Source organism: Diabrotica virgifera, chromosome 8 (assembly GCF_917563875.1).
Source record: "Diabrotica virgifera virgifera chromosome 8, PGI_DIABVI_V3a".
Taxonomy (NCBI): domain Eukaryota; kingdom Metazoa; phylum Arthropoda; class Insecta; order Coleoptera; family Chrysomelidae; genus Diabrotica; species Diabrotica virgifera.
The window spans coordinates 89,422,354-89,448,402 of NC_065450.1; the positions used below are offsets into that span (position 1 = coordinate 89,422,354).

At 32.8% G+C, this 26,049-nt stretch overlaps 1 protein-coding gene across 3 annotated transcripts in view; it reads left to right on the forward strand.

Moving 5' to 3' along the window:
• Window positions 1–1,118: 1,118 nt before the first annotated feature.
• Window positions 1,119–26,049, forward strand: part of LOC126890802 (1-acylglycerol-3-phosphate O-acyltransferase ABHD5) — a 114,415-nt gene continuing 89,484 nt past the window's right edge. The window contains exons 1-2 of one of the 3 annotated variants that reach the window (XM_050659994.1): window positions 1,119–1,232; window positions 1,771–1,850. In XM_050659994.1, the coding sequence (XP_050515951.1) occupies window positions 1,817–1,850 (34 nt within the window). In that variant the 5' untranslated portion in view covers window positions 1,119–1,232; window positions 1,771–1,816. The other 2 variants (XM_050659992.1, XM_050659993.1) reach the window with 2 other exon arrangements.

The window sequence follows — 26,049 nt, forward strand, 5'->3', positions numbered from 1 at the left end:
TAGAGTATAAGGTGCCTCTTATTTTAAATTAGTATTTTTATTTGTAGGTACATGGTGCTTGGTAAAGAATGGGCCATAGCTTAACGTTAGATTCCTGAGCTTAAATAAGGTCGATTTAAGCTAACTTAGGTACCTTAGTCCGGAAGTTGATAATAACCGAAATACAGGGTGTCAAAGTTAAACTTTTATTTTATTTTTTCTTGAATATTTCCTAACAGCTATAGGGTAATAACACGAAATTCGGTAAGCGGGGGTTTTTTGGGACAAGAAATCTAAATTCGTCACCAAAAATGATGTATTATCCACAGGGCGTCACATATATGCCTTTCAGCGCTCATTTAGTTTTTTTCATTACTCCCTTGGCGTGTATGTGCGACCTTTGGATAATACATCATTTTTGGTGGCGAATTTAGATTTCTTGTCCCAAAAAACCCCCGCTTTCCAAATTTCGTGTTATTATCCCATACCTGTTAGGAAATATTCAAGAATAAATAAAATAAAAGTTTAACTTTGACACCCTGTATTTCGGTTATTATCAACTTTCGTACTAAGGTAAATTAGCTTAAATCGACCTATTTTAAGCTCAGGAATCTAAGGTTAAGCTATGGCCCATTCTTTACCAAACACACTGTATAACACCGGCAAAAAAGCTCATTTTGGCGCCCCCAAACAGAGGCTCCCGCTTGCAGGCCCGTTATGGCCGGCTCTCTTCTTAGCAATGTATAAAAAAATTATAAGTTTTTTAACAATATTTAAAATTTGTTTTTTTTATCAATTTACAAAGTAATACGGACTAATATAATGTAGTCCCTTATTAATCTATTATTGACCCAGGAACCGCCGCTCGTCCTTAATAAAACAATAGTCTTTATTATTTTTATTTAAATAAACATGTATGTTATGTTGATAACCTTAAACTAATTGCCTAAATAATGAAATATTAATACGTAAATAGTAGAAATTTATGTAATTGCGCCATTTATTATTAGAAAATATTGGTGTTTTAAAATTTTCTGTAATGTGTATTGCCTACAATCAAGTAACTTAAATGTCAACATTCGATACATTGTTTTTGTTTTGTCATCCGTCTTCGTCTATTCTCATTTGGTACTTCGTGTTCCCGGGATAGACGTATGTGCGTGTGTTGTGCTTTCGCTTTGTTTTGTATTGGATTCAGAATAATTGAGTTGAGATTGACAGATTGAGTTTTTTTGACAATCCATTTTTTCAAGGCAAGGTTCAAGGATTGATGATTTTTTTGCATTTATCAAATATTTTCTCATTTAAAATTATGATTAAAGAACAAAGTAGTGATGACTAATTTATATATGCGCTAATCTTCAACCAGTTATCAGGAATAAATAGGTTTATTTTTTATTATTTACAGTCAGTTAAGTATAGGTTATCAAAATATATACAGACATAGAGAAATCTAAATTACAATAAGTAGGAAATGTTAGTGAAACAAAAAGAAAGTGATTCAGAAAAATGTGAGGAAGAAAGGTGAAATTTTGTTCCTTATTTTTTTTATTGTAAATCAACATAGTCTTCACGTTTTCCTATTAGAATTTGAGATTAGGTTGTTAAAGATATCTTGTTGAAGATGAGATTAGTCAATAAATTATTTTGTTTAATGGTCACACCATTTTTTAAAGTACTTTCAAAAGTATACTATGTAGTAGCCATTACAGTATTAAGGTAACTATATATAGATTAGGGCAATATTATGTAAGTGTTGTGGATTAATCCAAAAATGTAATTTTCTTTCAGTTGGGTGAGCCCAAATTGGTTGTCATGGAATAAATATTCAGAAAGTATGTTAAGAGCGCTAGAAAAAAGAATTTTAAGCAGTAAGTACAATTCTTTTTATAATTTTTAAAGCTTTAGCTATTTAGCTTCCTATAATGACCTATTTTATATGAAGAATAAGGGGAAAAACGATCAGTCACATTATACCCAAATAACAGTTATACATCTTATAGTTCTGTATCTGCTGTTTTACCCTGTGCACTTGAAGTTAACCAAAAACCCATCTGTCACTAAAAACGCTGATAAAAATAATTGTTGTATGGAAAAGCCATTAAATAGTCTTTTGGGTCCCTTTTACTTTTCAGTGTCGGGACTGACACATCTTTTCACTTGTGTACAAATGTTGACCATTATTTCTTGTTGTATGCTAATCTGCTTGATTCTGCTATTGTTTTTTCCTTCCTTTAAATGGTTTTGGCAACTGCTATATCCCAATCTTATCTAGGTCTTCCTCTATTTCTTTTCTTTTGTATCCTAGCTTTCCATATTTTCTTCACCAGTATGTTGTCTTTCATTATTTTCATGTGTCCCCAGTCCCACCAATTTAGTTGATGGGGACACACGAATACTGAATCAATAAACAAATCTAATAAATGAAAATCTTTTGATTGCATTAACATGCAGCTAAGAAAATAAAAAAAACCATACTTATGAAATTGGTTAATTGTGTAACTGAAGTGTTTTGACATAATAATTACTGATATGCAGAAACATGATTTAATTATCAATTTCAATTTAATGTGTGACCGAAATGAACAAAAACATTATTTATGTGGCCTCATTCATTAGCATAAGTAATGTACAAAAAAGGTGTTCAAGGAAACTTTCATCAGCAAATTTGGAACATATCGCACCCTCAGTGCAAGACTGCATTAAGTCAAAACAGTAAGTTTCAAGATAAAGATGATTATGTTTATTTTCGTGCCTTTATCGCTGTGCTAATGTCAGTGTGAGAGTTGTGATATTTAGCCCGTTGAGCATTTGAAGGTTACTAAAGTTTTACATGGGATAGTTGTGCATGTTTACAGGTGAATGCCATGATTACTTCATTTTCATAAAATTTTTGACTTAAGGCTGTTTTATCAGTTGAGGCACACTGCGATTTGAAATGGGCGTATCACTTACTTTTCTACACTGCTTACGTCAGACCCACGTAACTCCCTACTTGAAATTGATTTGAAGTAGGGAGTGCGATCTACAATTCGATCTTTACTCAGTGGCGCCGGCGGACAAGTAGTTTAATGACAACAAAATGCATTATTCTCCATTCAAATTAGTTTTGTCGGGAATACCTTTTTAGATTGATTATCGTAGATAATGTTTTAAAAAGAATTATCACATTTTTAATTTATAATATGTTAGCTAAATATAGTATTGAATAAAAATTTTTGAAACGTGACTGCAAAAAACATCATGGTGTTTATTTATAATAAATTTAAAATAACATAAAAATATTATTATAAAAAAAATTACAATTTGTTGTCACAAACAAATAACCAATTTCGCACTTATAGCTTGAAAATGATCTCAAGAAGTTATTTATTTGTTAGAGAAAACTGATATTAGCCTAGTAAAAATTAAACAAAAAATATTTTTATTTATCTATAAAAAATTGGTACCTGCCAAACCATCATAATAGTAAATGTATTTATCTGGCAAGTATTTCGAGGCGACGCGACACACTGTGAGGAAAAAGTCCTTTAAATGGAATATGTATACATTATTTTAATATAAACTTATGTGCATAGAAATCGGCCCACCTAAAAATTTGGTCATTTTTGAAGTCTCGTATTTCCTAAACCTGTTGGCCAATTTAAGTGATTTTTTTACTAGGTTATAGCCTTATTGTTCAGCAATATCGCTGTAATAATATTATTGCTAAACAGGTAAGTGTTATTTTATACCAGGTGTAACAATGATAGTGTGTTTTTTCCTCAAAGTTCGGAACACCCTGTGGAATATTCTCTGTGGAGCATATATAAAATATTGAAATTAAAACTCTACTCTAGCTTTAGCCTTTCTTAACATTTTTCTTTTTGATTCATTCGCTTATGTTGGATAATAAAAAAGTTAGGTATTTTAACAACTAGCAACGTTCTTCATCAATACAGGGTGTTTCTAAATAAGTGCGACAAACTTTAAGGGGTAATTCTGCATGAAAAAATAATGACCGTTAGGTTTATAATCATATGTTCGCAAATGCTTCGTTTCAGAAATATGGGATGTTGAATTTGTTCGTACAATCTGACGATTTATTTATTGCTCTAAAACCGCACGAGATATACAAATGAAATTGAGTAGGTTTTAATAGGTAATTATTGCGCATTTTTTGGCATACAGTTAAGAATTGTATATGCACCATTGGCGTGCATACGGGTAATATGACCGGGTAATATGACCCGTATGCACGCCAATGGTGAATATAAAATTCTTAATTGTATGTAAAATATGCGCAATAACTACCTCTTAAAACCCACCAAATTTCATTTGCATATCTTAACCAGTTTTAGAGCAGTAAATAAATCGTCAGTTTGTAAAAAAAAATCAACATCCCGTATCTCGAAAACGAAGCATTTGCGGACATATGTTTATAAATGAAACGGTCATTATTTTTCATGCAGAATTTCCCCTTTAAGTTTGTCGCACTTATTTTGAAACACCCTGTATTGATGAAGAACGTTGCTAGTTGTTAAAATACCTAACTTTTTTATTATCCAACATAAGCGAATGAATCAAAAAGCAAAATGTTAAGAAAGCCTAAGGCTACAGTTGAGTTTTAATTTCAATATTTTATATACGCTAGAATATTCCACAGGGTGTTCCGAACTTTGAGGAAAAAACACACTATCATTGTTACACCCGGTATAAAATAACACTTACCTATTTAGCAATAATATTATTACAGCAATATTGTTGAAGAATAAGGCTATAACATATTAAAAAAATCACTTAAATCGGCCAACAGCCGATTCTGTCTTATTTTAAAACACCCTGTTTTGTATGTTATTAGAAGTAATCTGAAAATACTTTTGTTATGTAACTACTTAAAATATGTGGCACCATATTTTCAATATAAAATTTTTTCAATTTTGGCAATATTTGCTTCCAAAATTCCGGCTCGGCTTTTATCTGTAATTAGAAAATATTTAAATTAGTTTGTGTAGTCTAGTATGTGCAGGTATCAGTATTAAGTAGGTATACGATAAATAATGATACATAAATAATAATAATAGTAATCATAAAAATATTGTTTGAATATTTTAAAAATTCTGACAAGAAAAAAAAGTTTCTAATACGTTTATAAACTAATATAAATATGTACCTTATCAACAATGAAACCCATAGGTGTCCAAACAATAAAGTAACAATATTTTTTCTGAGCTATTGCTAGCTGTCCTTGAACTTGTTTGTTTTGTTTTGTTTTTTATTTCCACAGGACAAGCCCAATTTCACAATTCCACAGTTACAATTGTTTACAAATTTTGAAACAATTTAGTATACTAAATATAAGTCATATATATATAACACATAAAATATAATAGTTAAAATAGAGTTAACATAAATAATATAAATTACATACAGAACAAATTAGAAACAGACTGGTAAAGGTGGACATAACAAAACAATTAAGAGGCAATATTAATTTGTTGTAAGTCGCGTATAAATTGGTTGGGTGTGGAACTAAAATTAAGCCTCTCGGTATTTTGATTTGCTAGACGTAACATTCCAGTTATAGGTTCATTGAGGCCATAATTACATCGATGAAATGGTACATGAAAAGTGGTTTCGACTGCATTTCGAGTACTGTATGAAGGAACTTTAAAACCAAACTTAGACAATAAATAATGACTATTTGCTGTACCATTTAACAAACTATATAGAATTTTCAAATCATGGTGATAACGACGTTCTTCCAGGGTATTGATATTTATAAATGCTCTAATTTCGTCATAACTGTAAAACCTGTTACTCCCAGTAATAGCTCTAATTTTAAATCCGAAAAACCTAAGGAATTTGTTTTGGACCTTTTCAATTTTTTCTGCGTAAACATTATAGTAAGGTGACCAAATACTACAACAGTATTCCAAGTAAGGTCTAACAAGAGAACAGTATAACAATTTTAGGGTATTGGGACTTTTAAAATCATACCAGTTTCGTTTCATGAAGCCAAGCATCTGTAAAGCCTTTGAAATAATAGAATCAATATGATCTGCGAATTTTAGCGATTTGTCAAACAGTATTCCAAGATCTCTTATTGTATTAACACAATCTAGTGGTGTGTTATCAAGTTTATATTCAAACGGAATACACGTTCTACCTTGATAAAAACTAATTTTATGACACTTTTTGACATTTAGCTCCATTTCATTTTCTTTACACCAATTCTGTATTTTATTTAATTGAAATTGCAGATTTTCGGAATCGTCAGGACTAGATATTTTCGAAAAGATTTTTAAATCATCCGCAAACAAAAGCTTATCACAGTTTATATCTGCAATATCATTTATAAATATAATAAATAATAGCGGACCCAGATGTGAACCCTGAGGGACCCCAGAACTGACAACTACATCCTGAGATAGACAATCCTGGATCCTTACTGCTTGGCGCCTTCCTATTAGGTAGCGTTCCAGCCATTCAAGCAGTTTTCCATCTACTCCAGCAGCTTCTAATTTAGACAATAGGATGTTATGATTTACCCTGTCAAATGCCTTGGAGAAGTATGTATAAATAGAATCAATTTGATACCCACCCTCCAAAGCACTTGACAACGCATCCAAATAGCAAAGAAGATTTAATTCCAATGATTTGTGTTTCTGAAAACCATATTGCTCATCTACTGGAAACAATTTGAAACATACCGAGAGGCAGTCGGACACTAAGCTTTCAAATAACTTAGGAATGGTACTTAATATAGAAATCGGTCTATAATTTGTAATGTCAGATCTACTACCAGCTTTATGTATTGGCGTTAAAGAACTTAATTTCCATGGATCAGGAAAGTAACCAGTATACAATGAAGAATTAAAAATTTTCCACAATGGTCTGGCCAAAATAAAACTGCATTTCTTCAAAACTATAGGAGGTATTTTGTCAGGACCAGCACCTCTGTTCACATCTAACGTCATCATCCTTTCATATACTTGAGATATTGTAATATTACATGAATTAATCGTTATATTGGTGGTGGGAGGTAAAACAAGTTTACTGATTACTTTCTCAGAATAAACTGATGAGAAATATAATGCAAAAGCATTTGCAATATCACTTGGAGTTGTATACGTGATATTGTTCAAAGACATTTCATTTGGTAAACCTGTCCTCGTTCGTTTTGAATTTATGAATGACCAAAACGATTTAATGTTACTATGAATGGAATTCTCAGTTTTTTCTATAAAGTTATTATGACAAGTTTTTGTTAGAGCTTTACATTTACTTCTAAGGCTCGAGAATGCATTATAATCATTTAGAGAGGAACTAACTTTAAATTTTAAATGTGATAACTTCTTTTCAATTACTAGTTTCTTTAGTTCTGGCGAGAACCATTTTGGAAACTTTTTTGTTGACATTATTTTTTTTGGCACAAAAATTTCAAAAGCACAGTACATGACTTCATAGAATGTATTTAACATTTTATCTAGACTTTGATTTTCAAGAATTTGATCCCAGTTAACACAAGAAAGGTAATCATTCAAGGCATTAAAATCAGTGTTATTAAAATCCAAATAGTAAGAGCTGTTCAGGTTTGTTGAGCAGCCATTACTACAAAGAAAATCTTTTATGGCAATGTTCAAGGCAGGATGATGCCTATTTAATGGAACTATTTCCTCATCAGAAGCTATAACTTGAATAGAACTGTCATTAGCAAATATCAAGTCCAATAAAACCCCACGAGAATTGGATATTGTGTTGATTTGAAATAAATTGTGAAAATTACATAGATTTGACAATATCCAAGCAGATTGAGTTTCATTAGGAGTACAATATTGACCAAAAGTAACATTGGAAGACAGTTCATCATTAGACCACATAATGTTTGGCAGATTAAAGTCTCCGAACAAAAATAGTTTGGAAGCTGGATACTTCTCACTAACTTCATCAACACTTTCACTGAATTCGGTATATACAGCTGGTTCCGCTTTGGGTGGAATATAGACAGTTCCAAATATTGCCATAGACTGACCACTGCCAATAGTAATAAACACCTGTTCAATATTACTGCTGCTTATAACTTGATAAAAATAATTATCGGTGTGTTTTAATTTAAAAGTATTTTCTTCGCGTATTAGGTATTTAATTTTTTTTTATTTGACAGCTTATTCACTTACATTATTTACTTGACAGGTAACACTTATTCCACCGCACTGTATACGCTGTGAGCTCGTACGTAGAGGGGATATTTATAAATTCGCGAGCGCCAGTAGTGGCAAGTCTGTAAACGTTTACCGGAAATTTGACATAAATGTCAAAGTGATTAATTTAAAATTAAAATTAAAAACATTAATTATAAAAAATATTAGTTGGTCAAAGCTGTGGTATATATTTTTACCTTAAATATACTTACGTTTTAAATACTGAATTTACGTTTTTTTAATGTTCCGTAATATGTAATTATAAATTAATCAATTAATCTTAGCGCCATCTACACGATAATTGTGAAAGTATCCGAAGTAAGAAATTAATATTTCATCAGTAGAACGTCAAAATGATTAGCAAACTCTTAAAAAAATCTGTTACAGTTTAATTACTTTTTAGCGTTGCAAATATTAAGCGATAACAATTAAATAATAAATTTAAAAATTACCGGTGAAAGTTGAATTAGTAATCCGCCAGGAGCGACACCAGCGAAGCTCAGAGCGTACAAGTCAAGTTAAATAAAAGCTTTTAAAAACGGTTGTAAATACTCGTAATAAATAATAAATACTTACTGTAGTGCAATTCCTCTCCTTTTCCTTGGCCTAGGACGTTTACTGGCACTCATTTCTTATCTTGTTAACGTATATCACTAAACTAATGTAATACTTAAAAATACGCGTAAACTAAAGAACTTATAACTTATACCACTAAACTAATAATATATTACTTAAAAATACCCGTAAACTAAAGAACTTTAATGTTTTCAAAATAACTAAGAATACTGTGAACAATAAGCAAGTTGATGAAGAAAATACAAGAATGAATAACTGGAAATGGATTCTGATTCAAGCGAACTGACCGACTGACCGTACGTTCATGAGATTTGACGTCACGAAGGTGATAACGATGAAACTAAGCGCCAATGATGAGTAACACGTTTCACTATTAGATTTTAGTATTTTTTAGCAATTTTCTTCAAAGTTGGAACACGCTTTTCTCGATTATTACTGGACACAGAAAGGTGAAAAAAAAAATCAACGATTACAGAATAAAAACTCTTCCAAGTGATGGGCGTAAAAAGTTTGGTTATAATAGAACGTTAAACATTATAATCCAATTTTTCAACAGAATTTTCAAAAAAATAAAAAAAGTAAAACCATCATTTTAAAGGCAACATAATTTCGAATAACGTGTCCAAATTTCGAGACATTTTGTCGGTAAATAACAGAGAAAACACTGTCCCTAGGTTTTGGTGCACCGATAAAACAGCCTTAACAACAGTTTTGCACTGAGGGTGCGATATGCTTTTAAGTACAAAGTAAGGCTTTTTGACAAGAAAGAACTGCAGTTTAAGGAAATGCAAGTATATCAAGCAGCTTTTATTAATTTACATTAAATTATAAATCGAAGACTGATCTCTCTCTCCTGTCGTTTCCCCATTACTGAGGATCGTGATTTCTTCCAATATTCCTAACAATGTTTCTCCATTGGTCTCTATCTTCAGCTGCTCTAAGAGCTTCGCAGAATGAGTTTCCAGCTGAATGCTTTATTTGGTCAGACCATCTAGTTGGTGATCGTCCTCTTGATCTTCTCCCCGGAACGTTTCCAGAAACAATTAATCTCTCCAAACTGTCGTCACCTCTGCGAACCACGTGACCAAAGAATTGCAGAATTCGTTGCAGACATATTGTGGACAGCCTTTTTTTAATATTGAGTTGGTTTAGAATGGAAACGTTTGTCCTATGAGCTGTCCAAGGTATGCGCAGCATTCTTCTCCAGCACCACATCTCAAAGGCATCAATTTTTTGGCTCTCGCATGCGCGAAGAGTCCAAGTCTCTGCTCCGTATAGAAATATTGAGAATACAAGGGCATTCACCAGTCTCGTATTGATATTTTGAGAGAGAGATCTGTCTTTCCAAAGTTTAGTTAGGCGACTCATCGCATTTTTTGCCATACCAATACGTCTCCGAACTTCTGCTTCACAGTTACCATCGTTAGTTATACTAGACCCGAGATAGACAAAGGTGTTTACTATCTGGTATTCCTGTAATATGTTAGTCAGTTGAATAGTGTCAAATCTGTCGACCACCATTATTTTTGTCTTAGCTTTATTGATTTTCAGACCAACTTTATTGCTTTCGTACTCAACTTTTCGCAGAAGATCAAACATTTCTTGTTTGAAGACTGATAACCCTTAAAAAATATCTCAAAGATAAAGGGGTCTATGTCATGAATAAAGGTGAAAGTATACAAACCATCCTCACAAGGTTACTGAAGAAATTTTAAGCAAAACCCATAGTCACATTTTCAGCTTTAAAGGGCGAAAGTCTGATTACAGAATCCACAAGGAAGAATTTCCTGTAGCTGGATGTATCCCATTAATCATAAATAAATTTAATAAAAAATTCGTTTATATACCTTTTATAAAGAATTTTTCATTAAATTTATTTCACTTTACAGACCATAAATAGAACTGGATCAATTTTTCCATACATTTTTATGACACTAAACTCGTTAATATTACAATATCTATTCACTACTTGAGAACATTTTTAATCTTTAATTAGGAATATCTCAAAATATAACATAAATATAACATTAATCGTTTAAATATAACAATTGTTTAAATATACGATCAAGAAGAGACAATAAAATTTACAATGGAAAAGGAATATAATAACACTCTGCCTTTCCTCGATGTTTTAGTCTCAAAGAAGGATACTGGATATGAAACTCAAGTGTATAGGAAACCAACACACACCAACAGATATCTCAATTACAAATCAAATCACAATATCAACGTTAAAAAGGGAATAATTAAATCCTTATATGATAGAGCCAAAATTACTTGTTCTAACGAAAATTCATTTTTAGAAGAAAAACATTTGTTAACATCTGTTTTATTAAAAAATGATTATCGTTTATAAATAAGGAATTGTTAAGATTGGATCGAATGGAACAGAACAACGTAGAACGGGATCCTATAACATCCACAAGAAATAATACGAGGAAAATATCAATACCATATACAGGGTGTAACGAAAATACAGGTCATAAATTAAATCACATATTCGGAGACCAAAAATAGTTCGATTGAACCTAATTTACCTTAGTACAAATATGCACATAAAAAGAGTTACAGCCCTTTGAAATTACAAAATAAAAATTGATTTTTTCGAATATATCGAAAACTATTAGAGATTTTTTATTGAAAATGGACATATGGCATTTTTATGGCAGGAACATCTTAAAAAGGAATTATAGTGACATTTGTGCACCCCATAAAAATTTTATGGGGGTTTTGTTCCCTTAAACCCCCCCAAACATTTGTGTACGTTCCAATTAAATTATTATTGTGGTACCGTTAGTTAAATTCAATATTTCTAAAACTTTTTTGCCTCTTAGTATTTTTTCGATAAGGCAGTTTTTATCGAGTTGCGGCTTCTTTGTTAATATGTTTACATACAAATTTTATGGGGGTTTTCTTCCTTTAAACCCCCCAACTGTTTGTGTATGTTCCAATTAAACTTTTACTGAGGTACCATTAGTTAAACACAGTGTTTTTAAAACTTTTTTGCCTCTTTGTATTTTTTCGAGAAGGCACTTTTTATCGAGATATTACTTCTTTTTTAATATGGTTCAAAATATACCTAAAAATGTAAATTATAAATAAATTTTCATATTATTACCAAGTCTCCATGATCGTACTTAGCCATATACAAATATGTGGTGGATTTGACAAATATTCAAAATATCTCGATAAAAACTGACTTTTCGAAAAAGTACTGAGAGGCAAAAAAGTTTTTAAAATAGTGTTTAACTAATGGTACTACAATAATAATTAAATTGGAACGTACACAAAAGTTTGGGGGGGTTTAAAGGAACAAAATCCCCATAAAATATTTATGGGGTGTCCAAATTTCACTAAAATTTTTTCGTAAGATACTACTACCATAAAAATGCCACATGTCTATTTTCAATAAAAAATCTCTAATAGTCTTCGATAAATTGGAAAAAATCGATTTTCATTTTGTAAATTCAAACTTTTGTAACTTTTTTTATGTGCACATTTGTACTAAGGTAAGTTATGTTCAATCGAACTATTTTTGGTCCCAGAATATGTGATTAAATTTATGACCTGTATTTTTGTTACACCCTGTATAAAAGGACTATCCGAGAAACTTAAAACAATAGGAAATAAATTCAACATTTCAACAACATTCAAAACAACAAACACATTGAGATCTATTCTATCTAAAACTAAACCTAACAATGAACAAGAAAGAACAAAGAATTGTATTTATAAAATACCTTGTGAATGCGAACAATTTTATTTAGGTGAAACATCAAGACCATTAGACGTTAGAATAAGTGAACATCAATCTTATATTAAAAATAGAGAATTTGATAAATCTCAAATATGTCAACATGCATGGGATAATGAACATAGAGTTCAGTGGAGAGATTCAAGTATAGTCCTAAAAGAAACAGATAGTAAAAAGAGAAAAATCAAAGAAGCGGCTCTAATTATGCTAAATGAAAACAATTGTGTCGCAAATTCCTCGGTAGAATGCAGTAGAATGTGGTTACCCATACTAAAAGAGGAGGTCAATAGAAGGAAAATACCACGATTAGTAAGTCATTAACATATCGAGTTAGCACATATTTTATATTTTAGTATTATTTATACAGTGTGTCCACGGTTGGGGTGCCCAAGAGGAAAAACTTTTTTATTTTCAATTTTAGCGAAAAATGTCATTCTTGATAAAAAGTTTTGCTTGTCCTAAAACTCCATAAAACGAAATAAAATTCAAGTTTTTCAAATCATGCTTAATTTTGTAGCCAATTTTATGTAAATCCTTATACATTTTTGCAGCAAGTTCGAAATTGTAACAATAATAACTTGGGAGAACAACCATTTCGCTTCTTTGGATTATGAAACCAAACTTTCTCGTTCTCCTTGAAACATCAAATTTTTAATAATTAAATAATTATTAGTCCAATAATTATAACAATGATTCACTCCAAAATTGACCACAAGATAAATTTTTTTTGGAATGCTTAACATTGTCAAAAAATAATGACAATTCGCAAATTATTTATCGAAGTCGACAGTTACTAAGCTACATTGTAGCTTGGCAACACTAGATTATTGTTACGATTTCGAACTTAGTGCAGAAATTTATAGGGATTTACATAAAATTGACTACAAAATTAAGCAGGATTTGTAACACTTGAATTTTATTTCGTTTTATGGGGTTTTAGAACAAGCAAAACTTTTTATCAAGAATGACATTTTTCGCTAAAATTGAAAATAAAAAAGTTTTTCCTCTTGGGCACTCCAATTGTGGACACACTGTATAATATCTATGTATTATTAATATTATTTATAATTTAAAATAGCATATATACATTAAAGTCAGAATTTGGTATTAGTTTTGAGAGCAAATTAAATGTAAGCCCAAATACTTACGATGTCGGGATAGTAGCACGAGGTTTTTTCCTAGTTTTTCTTCGTGATTTACTATGGAATCTAGCGCGAGAATTTTACTGCCATCGTTGCATTTGGTTGTCTTTTTAAAGACAGATCACATGCTATGATTTTTTGTGGCGGATATTCTTGAGTTGGGGTTGATTTCATGTAATCGAATGAACTATCTTTCAGTAAAGTCGTCCCAAGAACGCAACTCATCAATATTGGCAATATCATTTTAAAGTCTTCTACTTTAAAATATATAATATATGCCTGAATTGCCGATATAAATGAGTCAGATTAAATAAATTATTAGAAGAATTTTTTTACTAAGCAAGAACATTTTTGTTTATTTAGTATTATTTTGTATTTTGACAATGACACCCGACTTGGGCGTCGAATCGTTAATAAATTCATTTTTTGGTAAAATTGTGGCTTATTTACCATCGAAAATACTTAATTATAAAAATGCCACAAGGAAATAGCTTCAGAACAACAATGTTTAAATATTAAGTAAGTATAAAAATTATTTTAATTTTGAACTATAATAGGCACTAAGGTCATGATATAGTCGTCTCTAATGATATAGATGGTACTTATATTGTCTGTTGAATTTTGCCCTAAAAGATTTCTTTTTTACATTTAAATGATTTCTATGTGTTTTAAATATTCAATGACTTGCTCTATACTGGCACTTGTGTATGGGATTTCTAGATCATCTGAGAAGTTTTTATTTCAAACCCAGGAAATATAATCATTAAACACCTCATACATGGATTTCATAAATCTGTAAGGCTATCTACAAATATTGTTGTAAAGAAAAAAGTAAAGAAAGTTTTATCAGATTTCTTAGCCTTGGTTTCCTCGAAAGCGGCACCGACAAACTGTGGCCGCAACACTGCGATGAATGACATCAGATTGCGGTGAAAAATTCAAAGTTCTTCACTACAGCAATGAAATGTGTAAACTCAGCAAGCGGTGGTTTCCAACGCATCCTCGAAAACCACTGCTATTATTTTGCGTGGTACAGTTTTTTATTACGTCATTCGCCGCAACATTGCGGCCGCAATTCTCTGGTACCGCTTTCGAGGAAAACAGGGCTTTAATGAGGGTGTACATCAATCACTAATCTAAATTAACAATATTTAAAATATCAATATTATAGCAACAATGCTGTGTAACAATATCTGCTGCTGAAGCTGGGTCTCATGGATGTTCCAATACATCCGATCTTGTGCAACTTTAATCTACCTATTTTATTTTATAGGCATGGATCCTGCGTACCAAAAAAATGTTTGTTAATAGCCAGGGCTGGATTTACATATGGGCTGAATGGGCTATAGCCCAGGGCGGCAGAATTCAGGGAGCAGAAAATTTTGGTAGAAAAGTAAAAAATGGCGGGGGGAGGGTGCCAAATTGTCGATAGCCCAGGGGCTACCCACAATCTTCAAATCTGTCTCTGTTAATAGCAAGCTGAAAGTTTATTAATAGCTTAACGGTGTCTAGTCGGACAAACTTTAATGTAAGGGAACACTGGAACAGGGAAAGTTTTAATTGTGGAACAGGTTACAGATTTCAAACGTCAGACTACGGAAACGTCCCATGTATTTTGTCGGACAGAACTTCCAATTGATTTGTTATCCTTTCATTAAACTCTCATGCAAAAATCAGACTGCTGTTTACCACCAACATAATTCCTGTCATTTGACATATTCTACGTGTCAGACTTATTAAAATGCCAAACATATTTGTCGGACAAACATTTTTTCATATATTATATAAAGTTTGCTATTGAATAAACTTAAAAACAACTTGCTAGCCTTTCATAATCATAAAATTGTCAGGATGACATCATCATTCATCATTCTCTTTGCCTTATCCCTATGCGGGGTCGGCTTTCTAATTGCATTTCTCCACACAATTTACAAAATTTCACGCTTCAAAAACTCATAATAACTTAGAAGCACAAATTTAAAGTCTTCTTTATCTTAAAATAGTTCAAACGACCCCGTGTGGGATGCGGGCCGCCCAAGTAGAATTCACCCACAGTATCTCCTGACTTGATCGTAAAAGGCGACTAATAGCAGCAGCACTCCGCTGTCCTCTTCCTTGAAATCCTATCGACACCTAACCCTCAACGACCAAACCCCGATACCCACCTCCAAATCACCCCGCGTGAGACTGGAGTCCTTTTGTCCGTGGGTGAGTGGCAAGGGCCGTCTGGACGTGGGGGAAGCGGGGCATGTATATGTCGCGCAACCTATCAAACTGCGTTCAGAACGTCCAAACCAGGCACGCACTCCTAAAGGGGAAGACTGGTCTCCAGAGTCCTGAAAGACAACCAGTCTAAAGGAAGAATACCTTAAACAAAAAATTACCTGGTCCTCCAGGTTGGGTGTTGAGACGTCAGGTTGGTTCCCTGTCACTTATAAAAAACCGAATTTACCAAAAACCCTAAAAGTTGCCTCGGAGCTTCGGATGGATTAAACAGACAACGACAACAGCTACGAAAATGGACAATGAACATTGGCACTTGGAATGTACAGAGCATTAGCGGAAAGGTGGAAGAAGTCATCCAAGAAATTACCAAATTGAACATGGACATAGTTATCTTGACAAACAAAGAAGAAAGGATGTGGTACAGAGATATTGAAGAACTATGTACATATATATATATATATATATATATATATATATATATATATATATATATATATATATATATATATATATATATATATATATATATATATATAGTGGTGTTGAGAAACATCAGCGAGCAAAAAGAGGGGTATCCGTAATGATACATAAAAAACATCAACGCAAAATAACAGATTTTGAAGCCGTAGATGAAAATATCATAAGAATCAACATGGCAATTAACCAAAAACCTGTCACTATTCTCGGTATATATGCAGTCTCTGATGATCAGCCTTATGCTGTTAAAGACGAATTCTTTGAGAAAATCAATGACGAAATTACTAAAATTGGAAGTACTAGGGAAGTGATCATAGCAGGAGATCTGAATAGTAGAGTCGGACAGAAGGTAAACAACAAAGTGGTAGGTCCACATGGAGAAATAACCCAAAATGACAATGGTGAAAGATTAATTCAAATATGCGAAAACCATCAGCTAAAAATAACATGGGTTTTTTAAACACAAGGAGATACACAAATATACCTGGATTCAGGTAACTAGAAATTTAAAATCGATCATAGATTACGTGATTACAAAACAAAATACAACATTACAAGTAATGGATACAAGAGTATATAGAGGAGTATCATGTGATTCGGATCACTTTATGGTAAAGTCCGAAATAGTTTTTCCGTTTAGATCCAAGAAAACAAAAGAACCACCAGAAGTCACAGAAATTTTTAACACAGCAAATTACAACCTGGACAGCTTACAACATGAAAGTACGAGAACACTATATCAACGAAGACTAAATGAAAAATTAGAAGATATAATCCAAAATGTATCCGTGGAAGAAGTGTACAAAAATATAATAGACAGTATGCAAACAGCCGCAAAAGAAGCGCTTGGTTTAAAATCCGAACGCCACAGTAAAAAGCTATGGTGGACCGAAGACATACAAAAGCTAATAATAGAGAAAAAGAAAGCGTACGCACGGTGGCTAAGTACTAAACATCAAGTAGACAAAGACAAATATTTGGACCTACGAAGAACAACAAGAAGAGCAGTAACAGCAGCAAAAAAAGAAATGTGAGATAGGAAATGCCAAGAGATCAACACTTATATAGGCGGAAGGAAGTGTTCAGAGACATGGAAATTTTTAAACAAAATAAAGAACACAGAAAGAAATACTACTTCTATTCAGTTAATATCAACAGAAAAATGGAAAGAATACTACGAGAGTTTGCTAACAGAAAGTAGAGCCGAATATACCACCCAATCACCAAAGAAGTATTCGTTGAAGGCGAAGAGATAGTAGTGGGAGTTGATATGGTGAAGAAAGCTGTAAATGAACTAAAAAATGGTAGAGCTCCAGGGCCAGAAAATATTCCTGCCGAATTAATAAAATGTGGCACAGATAAACTCTTTCAAGCACTTACTTGGTGTATGAACAAATATATAAACGGTGTCACACCACCCAGTTTATGGAAAGTAGCTTATATTTCTTCCATTCATAAAAAAGGAAATAAGTTGGATTGCTCAAATTACAGAGGAATATCGGTAACTAGTACACTAAGCCGGGTGTACGGGCGTATTCTTAGAAATCTCATTGAGATGGAGTATAGGGAACAAGAAGAAGAAGAACAGGCTGGTTTCCGCGCTGGAAGGACTTGCACAGATAATGTCTTCTGCCTAAAACAATTAATTGAAAAAAAATCAGCAACCAATCAAGAGACCCATCTCATGTTTGTTGACCTCCGTAAAGCATACGACAGCGTTCCTGTGACTAAATTGTGGAAATCACTACAAGAAACTAACATCAGCTACACTCTAGTCAACGCCTTAAAAAATCTATATGAAAATTCTACATCACAAGTAAAAATTGGCAACACACTATCTAAAAAGTTCATAGTTAACAAGGGTCTGCGGCAGGGCTGCTGTATTTCACCAACTTTGTTCAAGATATATGTTGCAAAAGCACTAAACCAGTGGAAACGTAAATGCCACGGTATGGGTATAGACCTCGGAGAGGTTTGTTTATATACCTTACAATTTGCTGATGACCAAGTGATCATAACTAATGATAAAGACGACCTACAGTATATGGCAAGAAAACTAAAGGAGGAATATGAACAGTGGGGCTTGGAAATTAATGTGGAAAAAACTAAATACCTACCCATAGGAGCTGAGTTATCCAATATCGAACTAGAGGATAATGAACAAATCACATCCTGTAGTGAATACACGTACCTGGGAGTAATATTCGATAGAACGGGAAAAGACGATGAGGAAATAAAGAAAATGGTAACACAAGCTAGAAGAACAATTGGCTGCCTAAATGGAATACTTTGGAGCTCCGAAATAGGAATACAGCGAAAATACAATATCTATGAAACACTTATTAAAAGCAGCCTACTTTACCGAGCAGAAACTTAGAGAATAACCGAGAACAACAGAAAAAAATTAGAAGCTGTAGAAATGGATGTGTTTAGAAGATCGTTAGGTATATGAGAGTTCGAAATGAGGAAGTAAGACGACGAATTGGAATAGATGGCTACTTAACAACAGACATTGAGAGGAAACAGTTGATTTGGTATGGTCATTTTCAAAGAATGGAAGACACAAGATTGCCCAAAAAGATCATGCAGTGGGTACCACCAAACCGCAAAAAACGAGGAAGGCCCAAAAAGACATGGAACGAAGGGGTAACCAAAGCAATGAGTGCAAGGGATCTTAGAGATGGCCAATGGGATGATAGAAGGACGTGGAAGTTAGGCATCGGACAACGTCGAAAGACGTTCTAAAACCGATACATATACATATATATAGTTCAAACGACCCGTGACGTCACATAGTTTAACTATGTGGTTCTGTTTATGGTTATATTTACGTATATTCTTCTTCTTCTTCTTTAGTTTATTGGCCTCCACCTACTTGGGTATTTTTTCAGCTCGTCGTCGGGGAATAAAGGAAAAATATTTATATTCTAATGACATTTATCGTATGTCGTTGTAATAATATATACCAGTTTGTTGAGATTGGAGTTTGATACAGTTTTTGAAGGAAAGGAAAGAAGGTTTACTATCGAAAATAAAACCATTTTGTAAAAGTACAAATTTTCTATGAATAGTTCAAACGATCAAAAACACTTTTAACGTCACATAACTGTATTTTTTACTGACGTGTATAATGTCTAATTTAAAATTATATATACAATTGGTGTAGAATGTAAACATACAACCCTGTGACGTCACGACGCGTTTTGGGGTGGCTGGTATAAGTTGAATTTTTAGTCGTTTTTAGGGGCCAAACGAAAGACAAACGAAACTTTTTTATCTTTGATACAGGTTCTAAATTATGTTCTGTTGTGATTTATACCATTTTTTTCGAATTTAAAATTTTATGCAAGTTCTCTATTGTCAGGATGACATGTTCCACAATTAAAATCACATTCCACAAATTAAACTTCTCCTGTTGCAGTGTTTCCATACTTTAAAATTTGTCTGACTAGACACCGTTAAGCCATTAACAAATTTTCAGCTTGCTATTAATAAACTTTTTTTTTGGTATGCGGAATCCAGGCCTATTAACTATTTTTATAACATATGCCATATCATCCATTTTATTTTAATTTCTTTGTTTCGCCTTGCCCAAGGTCCACTATTATCTCTAAAAAAATTTGGATATTGCTCCATTAAGTAGATATATATTGCACCAGTTCCACTTCATGTGTGATGATGTCATATCTAAATTATCAGTGCTCATTGTTTATGCTTTTATTTGGAAGGCACTTTTTTGTGCTGAAGTGTCTGTCATACCCAACAGGTATCAGGCAAATGACCTTGGACTCACACAAAAGTGCAGCTGAATAGTCAGACTCAGAATTAGAGCACACAATTGAATATGAAGAAGGCAGTAAAGATGAAGAGATCTATGATGTCTATGAGGACGAAAGAGAATTTGACGTATATTGTTTTGAAATTGGCTTGAAAAGATGGATCTGTATGGCAAAATGCGTCTTTCCATGAAACACCAGCTGTCCCGACAGAATATTTTACGCAAAAACTTCTGGTGCAGCGAACTTTAGGAAAATATTTACGATAAAACAAATTTTCAAATCCCTAATTCTTCTTCATGTGCCTTGTCCGTTGCGGACGTTGGCTATCATCATAGCAATTTTAGTTTTGTTTGCGGCGGTTCTGAATAACTCGATCGATGTTAGTCCAAACCATTGGCGTAAGTTTTGAAGCCATGAGTGTTATATTCTTCCGGGTCCGTGTTTTCTCTCTATTTTACCCTGTATTATCAGTTGGAGTAAATGATGTTTATCATGTCTCATAATATGACCGAGGTATTCAAGTTTCCGTTTCTTAATTGTGAAAGAGATTTCTTTTTGTTTTCCTATTCGGCGCAATACCTATACGTTGGTGGTGTGAGTCGTCCAGGATATTTTGAGGATACGTCGGTACACCCAGTGGCGTAGCGTGAGTGTCGGCCGCCCGGGGCGGAAGACAATTTTGCCGCCCTCTTATTTAGGTATTTTAATTTAATGTATACTACACATTACATACATTAATTATAGAGAACTTTTCGGCGAGAACAGTCATCATTATTTTGCATTATACAGGTTAGATTTTAAATAAAAAAGTTTATCTAATGTCCAGTTGCACCAACCTATAAACGATTGATTTGGATTGCCCGTTTATTTTAAAATATAATTGTCCAAAAACTGTCAAATTAAAAACAGAAAAAGTTTTTCTATTCTCATATTATAATATATCAATTATGATTTCACTACCTGTATCATAATGAATTTCATTATAATACAGATTTTCATTATGATACAGATTTTTAACCAATAGAATCGCGATATGGCATTCGCGATGAAGGTGGCACAGGCGCAGTGACCAATGGCAAATACAAACGCTTTGACGCTTTTGACAGTTCTCAATATGTAAACAAACTGGCAAACTACTTAATTTGTTTGCGTTACAAAATTAATAAATTTGAATATATTTTTTGTTGTGAATGATCATAGAAAAAATCGTGTATAGAACTTGCGTTTAATTATCATTATGAAGCTCGTGGCTCGTTTCGTATCCCTCATACTCGCTTCACAATGACCATCATTAAATGCTCGTTGCATAATATACTATTACAATCGCGTTTTTCTATAGGGCTTTTCATCGATTGTCATTTGTTTCGAGCTTCTGTCATGTGTCACATAATATTAATATATCTACGTCATACGTCTTTGGTTTGTATCATTGGTTATATCAATAACGTATGACGTAGATATATTAATATTATGTGACACATGACAGAAGCTCGAAACAAATGACTGTGAATGAAAAGCCCTATTCTCATAGAGCTATAATATACAGTGATGAGCGCACTAATAACCGGCAAAATAACGCAAAAGATGGAAAACATATTAAGCTGTGAGATAAAAAGAGATGAACCTAGTGGAGGTATTAAATTTAGCGATAGTAACTTATAGATTGACATTATATTGATTGTTTTCCACCTTTAGACGTATCGAACGAATTTGAGGAATGCCAGTCACAGTGACAGTTTTAGTTGACATACTCCTCTGATACGTCTAAAGGTGGGAAACAATCAATATAATGTCAATTTAAATGTTACTATCGCTAAATTTAACAACTCCACTAGTTTTATTTCTTTTTATCTCACAATTTAATATGTTTTCCATCTTTTGCGCTATTTTGCCGGTTATTAGCACGCTCATAACTGTATATATCAATTATGATTTCACTACCTGTATCATAATGAACTTCATTATAATACAGATTTTCATTACGATACAGATTTTTAACCAATAGAATCGCGAAATGGTATTCGCGATAAAAGTGGCACACGCGCAGTGACCAATGGCGAGTCAAATACATGCGTTTTGACAGTTCTCAATATGTAAACAAACTGACAAACTACTTAATATATTTGCGTTACAAAATTAATAAATTTGAATATATTTTTTGTTGTGAATGATCATAGAAAAAATCGTGTATACAACTTGCATTTAATTATCATTATGAAGCTCGTACTCTATACGAAACTCGTACTCTATACTAAACTCGCCTCTAGGCGGCTCGTTTCGTATCCTATCACTTAAGATTAGGTACACCGTGAAGATCGACAAGATTAAATAAAATCAATTTTTAATTAGAACTAGAACCATACTATAATAATATACATATTTTTATTTTTATTGAAAAGTAATATGACTATTTGTTAGAATTAAAAACATAACTTCCGTCTTCAATTAAAAATTTATACGTCTACCTTTTTTAAGAGCAAAGTCTTTTATTGCACCGTCAATGTCTATCGCATCACACACCTCTTGCTCAATAGACAAAATAGCCAAATTAGTTAGTCTTAGAGTACTCATTGTCGATCTTAAATAATTTTTAATCAATTTCAATTTTGAATAACTTCTCACAGCTGGCATTACTTATAGCAACTGTGAAAAATATTCGGAACATTTTTAAAATATTTGGCAGAGTATCTTCCAGCTTGGATTTAAATAATTCAAGTGAGTCTGCATTAATCAATTTATTTTCTTTGCCTGTAGCAGCAACGAAAGTCCGCAGTCGAGGTCTTTCCATCTTGAAATCCTGCTCGTCAATATCGTCAAATGCGTAGTCTAAATTCTAGATTATATTAAGTGTTGTATGTATCAAATAATATAGCCGGCGTTAGATAAGCAAACTTATCCGTTAAATTCTGTAAAAAAAATAGCTGTTGAAAACGCTCACGATTTTCTACAATAATTCTATCTAACGAAGAAAACAGCTTTCGTTTTGTCTCATTTTCACAAGACCAGTTAGTATCTCTAGTTCCGTCATCAAAATATGCTTTCTTGTTATGTGCCTCCGAGGTTTTATGGAAATTCCAAGTTCTTCACACATATATTTTGCAAAACCTACAGCGGCATTTCCCCATTTCTCTTTTTTCTCTGTCAATATCATCTGCAGAGCATTTACTTTCTGAGCGCACAATCTTATGTCAAGTCCCCTTGTTTGTAAATATTTTTACTCGAATTCATCAGAAAACAAGTAATGAAAAATTCCGTGCTCCTTTCAGTCGGTCCGAATTTGTAGTTGCGATAAAAATATAAAATGGTTCCAATATTTACAAAATATTTTTATTATTTATTGTTAAATTTTGCCGCCCCTAAAAACTGCCGCCCGGGGCCGCCCCACTACGCTACGCCACTGGGTACACCCACATTTCGAATGCCTCCATCCCTAATCCCTAATTACGCTGAAATGTGCGATATTATTCTAAGATAGAAATCACCAGCAAAAGTCAACAAACAACAGAACACTACAATACTGATCAGATAGCAAAATTTCCGAATACTGACTGACTGTGATTGAGTTGTGGAAATTAACTGCTTTTCCTCTGGTTCGTGCTACCATGTAGTGAGATCATTTCCAATTACTGTTGATAATTATTCATTTTGATGACTATTGAGCATGTTCTGAACATGTCCAGTAACATATGAAGCTGCTCCAATCCGTGGCACTGGATCATGTTCAAACCGTATTAAGAATTTTTGGGCATACAACACATCAACTGCTTACCCATAACTTCATAACCAGGACAATTATATACTGGAAAGCCACCAGGTGGTGAACGACAAGTAAATGTTGGGAAAAACATGGTTTTGCATTTGGTGAATCCATACAAAGGATATGGTAGAAACGTGACCATGGACAAATTATAATTATTCTTCATTACACTACAATTGGTTCGTAGATTGAATTCTTGGGATATGAGTTTAGTCGGTACAGTAAAAAAAAGACGGTTTCTACCACAAAATACGAAACTTTCGATAACTCAAAACATTTATTTGAGTAATTTTGACTTTTTGACACGGAAACATTAACAAACATCATTCTCACCATATTTATTGAGATTCAGTCTCATATATTGAATTTGAGAGACAGTTTGTTTCCAAATTCATGATTTGGATGATGAATTTGGAAACGTCAAAAGAGCAATTTTGTATAATTATACTTAATTTGTTTATACATTGTTATCAAAAAATAGGTTGCCGTGAAAAATTTTCTGTTAAATTTTATATATAGGTACAGTGGAACCCCGTTAACTCGGATTAATTGGGACCGCGGCCGATCCGGGTTATCGAAAATCCGGGTTAGCCGGAGAAAATGGTAAAAATTAATAAAATATGGTATGCTTACAGATAAACTCCGTTATAATTGTCACACAGACACTGGTAAACCACGTTCGCATTCCACACAAAACCACACATACAAAGCGTCGTCAAAAGTCTCATTCTTAGCTTTATTAGCTTTGCACCGATTGTCCAAATTGTCTTTTGTTATCATTTTGAAAAAAAAAATTCTTCGATTTTAGTTCTATTTTTCTTCCAATCCGATACTGTAGATGTACCGACACCATAATATAATGCTGCAAGATTCACCTTTATCAATTCTACTTAATGCTTCTAGTTTCTTTTCCATTGTCACTACAACATTTTTACGTTTGCCCTTATAGACAAAAGACACGCAAACACAAAATCTGAATAAATTTACGAACGATTACAAAACACGACTTTACTACACACAATACCGTCTCTGATGTTATGTTATTTAATAACAGTGATGACTAAGACCATTGTTAAAAAAAGAATTTTAATAGTCTTTTCTAAACAATGTTTCAACTAAGACAGTTTCAAATAAAGGATAATACCTGTTGTTTTCGACAATGAATGTGGTGTGCCATGAGTAATTTTTACTATGGTATATGTAGTTCAATCCGGTTCCATTATCTCTCAAATATTATATTACATAGAGTTGGTACAAAACCTCGTGAACCTTGAAAATGCGTATGTATAACCGAAATAAAATGAAGCCAAAAACATACGACTATTTTATTTGCTGCGAATTGCGCGACAGGGTCCCATCTGCACCCTGATATTTTCAGTAATGTCGGATTCATCAATCGTTTCGTTCGTATATTGACGTCACCAAATGAATGAATTAGGTTCACGAGATTTTGTAACAGCAATACATTTTTATTGTTGAAATGTTTGTCTGATAAAAATCGGTCCGGGTTAGCCGGAGTTCCGGGTTATCGGGGGCCGACTTATCGGGGTTCCACTGGACTGGGGGCCGACTATATATAATATTTATATATAGGTAATATTATTGACATCATAATCTATCGATTAAAACAAGTTTCAGCTTGCGTTTCACTCATCAGATCAAATCCGTAAAATGTAATATTGTAGGTAAATACTTTTATCTGCCTCGATCTGTATTAATAATAATTTCATTGTTTTTGCTTCTATGTTTTAAAAATTCTATAAGCAAATTCCATTGTTAAAAAATTGAATAACCTTGGTAGGTATAAATAATTTATGTATTTATCTAGATTTGATTGTTAATGACTGCGATTTCGTCAAAGTAGAATAAAGTATACTAATTTATACTAAATTACACTTATTAATCATTTACATGATTCAATAATTTATGATATGTGCAAGGAGAGTTCTGTAAATGATTTAACTAAAAATTTTCATGAGATACATACAGGATTATAACTCCAAGAAATAAAAATTTACAACAGATTACTAGGAGTGAAATTCCCCTATAATTCGAGCATTTTGTTTTGTTCCCTTTTTTGTGAATGGGCACTAAGATGTTTTCCTTCCATCTTACTGGTATCCTTTCTTTTAACCATATATGCGTTATTAACTGGTGGATTTGGCGATCTAGTCTG